We start from the raw sequence: 8,745 nt of genomic DNA on the forward strand, positions 1-8,745 counted from the left end.
ATGCAGGATTTCAATTACCTCAGCAGCAACTGCTTTGAAATCACAGTGGAGCTTAGTTGTGAAAAATTCCCACCTGAGGAAACTCTGAAGGGCTACTGGGAGGACAACAAGAACTCCCTGATCAATTACATCGAGCAGGTAAGAAAAAAGAGGATGGCAAAACTCTAGTTATTGTACATGAAACTTCTAAAATTTGTGCTGTTTGAACATCTAATTCAAAATGTCATATTAATCCTATTGATGCCTCATAATTCTTAGATGTCTCCAAGGTGGTAAATTCTGTGCGATGTTCCTAAGCATGTGGAAGAGAGGAAAAGAAGACAGTTGTTATAATACAGAATTTATTTTACCTTACTTAAGCTGTTACAGACATTTAATTTATGTGATTTTTGTTGGCTTCCTCAATGAAAAGAAATATACATCACCTGATTGTATAATTCATGCCCCCAGCACTGATGTGTGTACTAGGAGGAGACGGAATTTCCTCTACAGATAGCAGAACATGCCTACAGAGGTGGGATGAATCACGCTGGATGTACAGGGACCCCAGAGGGCTGGATGAGGCACTTCAGTGTAACGGCAGGGGACATCTCTAATCCTGCCTTTGTAGACACTGCGTTACTCTGATTGCATGAGCTGCTGATATTCAACGTAGAGCTGTCTATATGATGATTCCATTAAAAATTATACAAAATCTGGTTAGAAGTGTAAAGTGTAGTCGCAGGTTTAGATAATCTTGTGTCAATGGGTTTTTAGAAGTTAAGACTCCTTAAAGACTCCTCTGTGTGTGTTTGGGGTTTGGCTTTTTTGGTGTTTGGGTTTTTTTTGGGTTTTTTTTTTTTTTGTAATTATCTGATGCCAATGTAACAGGCTGCACTGAAATGTTTGTTCCAAACAGTGTGGCAGTTTTTAATTTCTGAAACCTGGATATTGTAGGTAAAGATCACAAATATATCTGATATCCTTAATGGCTGCACGCCTGGGATTGTGAAGTTAGAAATGTACTTTGTTAGCAGAGCCAGTCAGGTGATAAATTTATTTCTTTAAGAATTTATTTGTGCAGAAATGCTTTAGTTAGCCAGAAATCTGAAATATTTGAATATTTGGAATGCTTGAGTTGTACTGTTCTGTTAGTAAGTCGTATGTGGGCTGAGGAAAAAGCTGTATCCACCCTGCAGGTTTTTACCCATTTATTATGGAATCCATCTCAAATTGTTCAGCTCCTTTGCACATGGGTTAATTTTCTCTGACTCATGAAAAGCTATGATGTCACTGCATTTTCAAAACTACTAATGTGTAAGAGATTATTTTGCCAACTTCCTTTGCTCCTGTGGAGCTGCTGGCTTTATCCATGAAGTTCAGATGGTCTACCTGGCATTGGTTTATATCCTCTTACAGGATAAGAGGTCCAGCTCTACACTCCAGCTCCCCTGTGATTGCTGAGGACAGTGCAAATATGTACTTTCTGCTTTTCTAAGCCAGTCTGTGTCAGGCTTCTCCCACAGGGTAAATCAGAGGAATCTGGTGAACTAAATTGTAGGAGTTGAATACACCATATATATAGGTTCATAAAGGGGAACATCAAAATCTCAACATAAAATTTGTGATCCACAAGTCTTTTCAAATCCCACAGAATCAGAGGGAAGCCTGAACTCCGCAACGCTTCCCCGCTTAATTTCCAGGCTCCCAATGAGACGCATCTCTGCACAGGTTCAAGATGTCCTGGTCTCCCCAGCACCGAGAGCTCCTTATCTCAGGCTATGAAAAGGTAGTTGATCCTCAGTCTCTTGCCTCTGAGGAGCTCAGTCTGCTTTCAGACCGTGCTTAAGAAATACCAGCAGGACTGGTCTCTCCACACACTGCAGCCAAATCGGTGCTTTAATTTCACATATACTGGGAACAGACAGGTTAGGTACTCTTGGTGCTGGTGCCTGGAGTATGTTGCCTAAGAGGCAAGAAGGAACTAGGACATGACCCATCATCATCTTTCTCTCACAGGCCACGTAGGGAGTGTTGTGACTCTATGTGGTCTCAGCTCAAAAGACCTGGATGTTTTGGGTGCACAATAGAGAGCTCAAGTGTCTCACATGGGTATTGCCCATCAAAGTCCAAGTGCCCACATTTAACCTTGTCAATGTTTCACTTTTAAGCAGTTTTGTCCATTATTAGCCCTAAATTCTTAAAGTTGATGAAACTTTAAAAAAAAAAGTGTTTTTTTTTTCCTTGGGCTGTCTTTCAAAGCTTTTCAGTGCATTCATTAGTCCCCAATGACAAAGACTTTCAAATCAGTGTTCACATATATTATGATTTGCTGTATATTTCTGAGAAATGCTTTCATTTCACAGAGAAATTAGTCTAACTACCAGCTGAACTATTTTTTTCTCTTCACTGTTTCTTCCATTAAGATGTTTAGTAATTATCTTTGATAGCTGTTGGCATGTAGGCTGTGGGATTGGTGATGTGCATCGTTAGATATATCAATAGATATTTCACTGACCAAAATGCCATCTTTTCTGAAGAATTTTCCAGTGGTTTCCCATGTGTTGATGACTTTATTTACTTATTTTAGATTCATCGAGGAGTGAAGGGGTTTGTTAAAGATCTTCAGGGCAATCCAATAGCAAATGCTACAATTTCTGTGGAGGGGATAAGCCATGACATTACATCAGGTGAGTGTTGTACTTCAGCAAAAGAAGAAGTGCTGGAATATACTGCTTCTCCCTCTGCTTGGCAACCTGAAGATTTCAGATCTTGTTAGCTGAAGCTTTAAGGGAGCACAGTTTTGAAGCCAGGAAAGCAAGTTGTGTCTCAAGAAGCTTGTTGCCTACAGGATTTCATGAATCTTTCTCATGTATTTTGCTCTCGAAGCAGCTGGAGGCTGGCTTTTGGGACTTCATGGATCTCCGGTGTGGTTTGGTTCTGGTGGCTCTTGGTTATTCGTTCTTAGTTTGTCTTTTGATTTGTGGTGCAAGTAGCATTTCACAGCTCTGCCAGGATTTAAAGTCCTGTCAGCAGTGCCATGTTGAATTTGAAGACTAAATTGTAGTCCAAAACTGTTATATTACTTACAGTGCAATCATACCTTTTGATATGTAAATCCTTGACAGATTTTCAGTTTACATAACTTCCTTCTGCAAAGATAAATTCTCTCTGCTGTTTACAATTACGTGACTTTTTTTTAGAAGGGCGGTTCTAAAAGACGAAAGTATCGTGTGGGTGTTCATAGAAAATTGTGTGTCACCTCTTCGGTGCTGGTGTGCTTTATTCTAGGAATGAATTCAAAGGTAGCTCGCACAGTACCAGCTTGCAGTTTTCCCTGGAGACCTATACTTTCTTATTCTGAATGACAATTTTTCTTGGTTTTGTTTGCACAAGATACTAATTAGAAAAACAATAATAAAATGTCATTGCTTTGTGCATAAGCTTACGTTGCAGTTGTTTTCCCAATGATATGTCTTACTATACTGTTACAGAGATGCAAAATATTACGAAACAGGACTGGTAGAGCCTTCAGTTGGCTTCGATTTGTGTTCGTTCTCATGTCACCTGCAAAGAGGGCAGCATTTCTGCCGAACAGGAGAACAGCGTATGATAACATTAGCCACCTTCTTTCACTGTATGTAAGAAGGCAAAAAGTATAGAGGCTGGAAATAACTTTTCAGGGATAATAAAAAGGGAATAAGATGTGAAAAGAGGTATTTTGAGGTATGAGTGTGATGCATATGGTACTACAGCTCATGCTTCTACGGTACAAAAAAGCATCTAATCATGAATCCTCTCACATCGTTGTGTGTGTATAAGACTGGAAGTCATGTATGGTCAAAACAGTGAGGAAAACATGTACTTGAATTCTAGCACATTAAAAAAAAAGAATAAATATTCTTTGGCGGTTTTTCCCCTGCTCCTTTGTTCATAAGTTAAAATTCAGCTTTGTTCCAGTGCCAGGAATTAGAACAGATCATTATCGTAGCTCTGCAGCAGTATTTTTTTCCTTTTTGTTTTATGAAGAGAAAAGTCGGAACAACTGGACTGACTACTGACATTTTCTGACCGTGCAAATTGCAGACATTTAAGTAATATTTCCCTCTGTGCTCTGTGTAGCTGCAGATGTGCTGAAAAAGCATTTAAGGAACTGGCAGTAAGAGCATGGCCAAGTCTTTTAAATGGCACTGCAAGCTGACCTTTAGAACAGCCTTGTAATGTTTTCTGGAGATAGAGAAATTCAGAGTATTAGCCTGTGACAAAGTAGATAATTCCCCACTTCTGGTGAGTCTGTGAAAATGGAGAGGGTCGTTTCTAGAGAAGAGGGTGATTTGTTTTTATTCTGTGACAGAAAAAGATGATCTGCAGTAACACTCAGTGCAGTAGGAGCCTTTCTTTGACCTGAGTTGATCAAACTTTCATTTCGTTGTTTAGCTAAACAGAAGAAAAAAGCCCTAGACATTGCGTGGATATTGAAACATGTCGATAATGATGCTTCAGGGGTGATACACGTGGAATATTCTAGGAAATGATGATTTACAGCTTTCTCTGCAAGATAAATCGAGAAAAGTGGTCCTGTTTATTTGAATTTGGTAGTAATAAAGTGTATTTACATTTGGCTTTTCAGCATACTGAGGGACATTAAAAATTCACATTGCATTGCAAACTGAAACTCAAGACACTTAACAAGAGCTGCACATTGGCCAGGGGATGCTTCTGAAGTAGAATAATGTCCCATATTGTTCTTTTCTTTAGTGTGCTGGAGAGCCTTCAGCCTCAGCAGGCAAAATCTTCCACGGAGGCTACAGCACAACTTCAGACTTTAAATCTGTGTTTTGGTTACAAGAAAAGAAGAAAATCTGTAATGATATATTTATACAGCCCTTACAGAAGAATCCTTTCATACAAACAAAAGGAAAGGGCTGACAGGAATACAAAAGACTTTGACAAGATATATGGCCCCTTCTCCTTAGCTGTGTAACTAGTTTTATACATATTTATTTGTTTTTTTTTTTCTTTTCCTTCTTCTCTACAGCCAAGGATGGTGATTACTGGAGATTGCTTGTTCCTGGAAATTACAAACTTACAGCCTCAGCACCAGGCTATCTAGCAATAACTAAAAAAGTGGCTGTGCCCTTTAGCCCTGCCATTGTGGTAAGTGCTCATGTGTATGTTGATTTATCATCTATTATATATAAAAAAAAAAGTCTCTTACTTTTTTTCCTTCATGGTAAAAGGAGGTGATTGTTCAGAATACGCTAATTTAGAAGACAGTCTGGAAATCTAAACTTCTAGTACTTGCTGCACAAGCAACTGGGAGTAATCTCGTCGTAAACTCATTTCATCTCCTGTTGGGTTTATTTAAAATAAAAAGACACAGAGAGGGGTAATACTGAGGTACTTACACTTTTTTTTTTTTTAATTGGTTGATGTGTGACTAGACAGTCATATAAAAGATTATGGAATATCTTTAAATAGCGCACTGTAAAAAGTGAGAGATGTTGAGGTTTTCATTGAGACTTGATATTTTTAATCTAAACTGTCAAAGTGACTACCTCCAGGGGTTAAAACTAGTGTTCAGCTCTGTGCAGAAAGATAGAGATAGTGATGGAGCTCTGCTTTGTGTAGATAGCCAACATGTATAATGAATAAGACATAGGCTGCATCTAAGAGTTCAGAAGCATCTTTAATTCATCCTCTGTACAGGTGTGGATTCCACTCTTAACAATTAAAATAAATGCTTATTTCTCTAGTGTGTATCATATGCTAGGATACACTACGCTAGCACCTAAACCATAATGTGATTCTATATGCTAGAAGATTTTTGTGGCTGGCTATTACTCAAATTTAATTTCATTGACCCATATTTTTTTGAAGTGTTTAGGCAGGTGAAAACTGGACAAATGTCTGGTTTCTTTTGGAAATGTCACTCACTTATGTGTATTTTGTAAATAAGTTTATTGTACTGATGGGCTAGTATTGCGCATATTTAAATCAGCCCTGAGAGACTTTGGAATAAACCTAGCCTAAAATGGAAGGTACCTCCCTAAGCTCCATGTCTGTGTTAAACAACTGCTTTCAATAAATGACTCTTAAAAGCCTACGCTTCTCTCTCTCTCCAAATCCTACCAATGTTTTTGATTGTTTCTCTTAGGTTGATTTCGAACTGGAGTCGCTGTCTGAAAGAAAAGAAGAGGAGAAAGAAGAGTTGATGGAATGGTGGAAGATGATGTCAGAAACACTAAATTTTTAAATGAAGATTTTTGCTTTACAGCTTTTATTCTATTATATGTTGACTTAGTATAATGTACTGTGGAAGGTCGCTATATTCTAGATTTTGTGCACTTCACAATAATTAACTTTGAATTTTTCAGTCATCTTTTGATTAATATGATTATGAATAACTACTAGCCTCCTAGCTGTCTAAATAAGTTATTAATTTTCTTTCATATTGTTATAGAAAATTTACTCTTATATACAAATCAGAAAAAATGAGTGAATGTCTCTGCAGCCTATATGGAAGTACAGTCTGTTGTGTATTATTTGCAAGTTCAGAATATGTAGGTTAACTCTTGATTTTAAAAAAGAAATATGCTGTAGTCAATTCCCAATACTGCCAGAAATATTTGACAGTGCATAGTAGTAGACAGTGCTCTTTACTGAGTTCTATAATGGATGTTATTGAAAAGATTTATAATAACAGTGTGTGGTGTAATAATGTTTTACAAGATTAAAATTCAGTATAACATTTTGTATGTCTCTGGTGTTGAGGCTATTTAACTGTGTAGGAAACATAAGCTGACTTCATTTTAGTACGCAGAAGGAATCTACGTAAGCTCTTTTGTTAAAGATGGCATGGAGTAAATTCAGGAAAGAGCAGAGCTTTATTCCTTAAACTGTTAATGATATTTCAAGATCATTTTTTAATTATTTCTCATTACTTCCTAACCAAATGAAAAATTATGAATGGGCAAAGAAGAGGAGCTTGTGCATCTCTTTAATACACTGCTTGTGTTTTACAGCAAGAAAAAAAAAAATCATTTCAGGTGACGTCTGTTTTAATTGGATAACTACCTTTTCAACAATCCTTATATGTGTCAGTGGTGTATTCATATGTTCACCAAAAGCTACCAAAACATTGCAGTTTAGACAATGAACTGGAAGTCTATTGAGGACACGCATTTAGTCTCACAAGCCAAGAATGGTTTTGTTTCCAAGTTTGTTTCTTCTGCTGGTTAGTCTTATCTAACACTAGAAGGAAGATATGTAAGTGAGAAATTTTTCAGTGTGTGACATTTTCCCAAAATGCTTGAAGATGATAAAAAAGCAAATTTGATTGAAAAAGATCCTTTCTCCCATTATTTTTAGTATGCTTGAATTAACTTGCTTTAGTATTTTGTCTATGAGTGAAATTTGCAGAGTCAGAGAATACACATGAACTGTAGTGGGTGCAAGTTTGGTATAATTCTTCTGAAACCACTGCCGGTATGCTACTTGATAGCAGTTTAGTATCTCATCTGTTTGAAAGCTTACACATTGTTGCTGGTCTGTTTTAATTCAAGATCAGATGTTCAATACAGATTTCCTTCCTCTGTTTTTTTAGTATCACTGTCTGTGTTTTGATTAGCATATTATTTTAATTGATGCTGTAGGAATTCAGTACCATTCAGAACCAACCAACAATGCACTATCATGCTCCTGCCGTAAGTGAAAAATCACATGCTCAGGAGTAGCATCCATATTTACCTCCTTTGGGTATTTAAGAATCTACTGAAAATACTGCTTTTTGAGAATTTGAAATTCTTTAATAAAAATAGCACTTGATCCTTTAAAGTAACAGGCTTAATTTTTGACATGGATTGATAAATGGAACAGCAATAAAAAGGCATTAACTTTCTCTGATCAAGAGTTTGCTATGTAACCTGTAGCTGATTTGGGTAGTAGATACTTAATTCCAAACTTCAGGGGACCTTCACTTGCTGTAAGTCATTAAGCAGTGATGAACTTCAAATCTCCATTGTGGTGAGGAACCCCTGCAGTAAACGAAGAATCGTATCTGAACATGTCTTGATAACTTGTGGCTGTGCACAAGAGCGTGGGTGGAGGATGCTCAGTTACACCGACTTGGGTGTTTATAACAATTAAAAAAGCTCAGACATGTAGCACAAAAAACACACTGTGTCTGGAAGTAACAATACTGTTTTGGCTGAACCAGGTAAAATCGAAGCAAATAGTACAAAAATGGGTTAAAACAAGAGACTGCTGGCATGTGGGCAAATGGCTACAGGAGTGTTTCTGATCTATAAACTAATGTAATAATGCAAGTGTATATTTGTGCAGAACACCCTACTATGCCCCTTCCAAACCTAACAATTTTAATCCAAACAATATTACTACATGGTGCGATGCCTGTCATGCATCCAGTCTTCCCGTGTGGTGGATTGTGTAGCATAGTTAGTGCAGACATTACATCAAAGTGATCTCATAACAGATTTCTAATCCTTACTTGTATTACATGTGTGAGATCCTCTGGTCTACCATTTCATGCATTTGTGATTAAATGTAGTGTCCCTTAAATGATCTCTTCATTTTGCTCTAGAAGACTGCTTGCTATTACTGTGCTGAGAACAAGTTAAAGTGATTAAATGTTACAACACCAGAACCACTGCCACTGTTCTTGCTGCAGGTGAACATCCTTAAGAACAGCATAGCCCGGACTCTCGATAAGTGAATTCATTATGTAGCTTTCCTAGCTGAACTGAG

At 37.4% G+C, this 8,745-nt stretch overlaps 1 protein-coding gene across 1 annotated transcript in view; it reads left to right on the top strand.

Moving 5' to 3' along the window:
* Positions 1 to 7,067, top strand: part of CPE (carboxypeptidase E) — a 20,383-nt gene extending 13,316 nt beyond the window's left edge. Inside the window, exons 6-9 of the mRNA XM_009893777.1 lie at positions 1 to 138; positions 2,570 to 2,669; positions 5,018 to 5,136; positions 6,137 to 7,067. The exon at positions 1 to 138 is cut by the window's left edge and continues 1 nt beyond it. Coding sequence (XP_009892079.1) covers positions 1 to 138; positions 2,570 to 2,669; positions 5,018 to 5,136; positions 6,137 to 6,235 — 456 coding nt within the window. The 3' untranslated portion in view covers positions 6,236 to 7,067. The remainder of the gene's footprint in view (positions 139 to 2,569; positions 2,670 to 5,017; positions 5,137 to 6,136) is intronic.
* Positions 7,068 to 8,745: the final 1,678 nt, after the last annotated feature.

This window comes from Charadrius vociferus, unplaced genomic scaffold (genome assembly GCF_000708025.1).
Source record: "Charadrius vociferus isolate BGI_N301 unplaced genomic scaffold, ASM70802v2 scaffold59, whole genome shotgun sequence".
NCBI lineage: Eukaryota > Metazoa > Chordata > Aves > Charadriiformes > Charadriidae > Charadrius > Charadrius vociferus.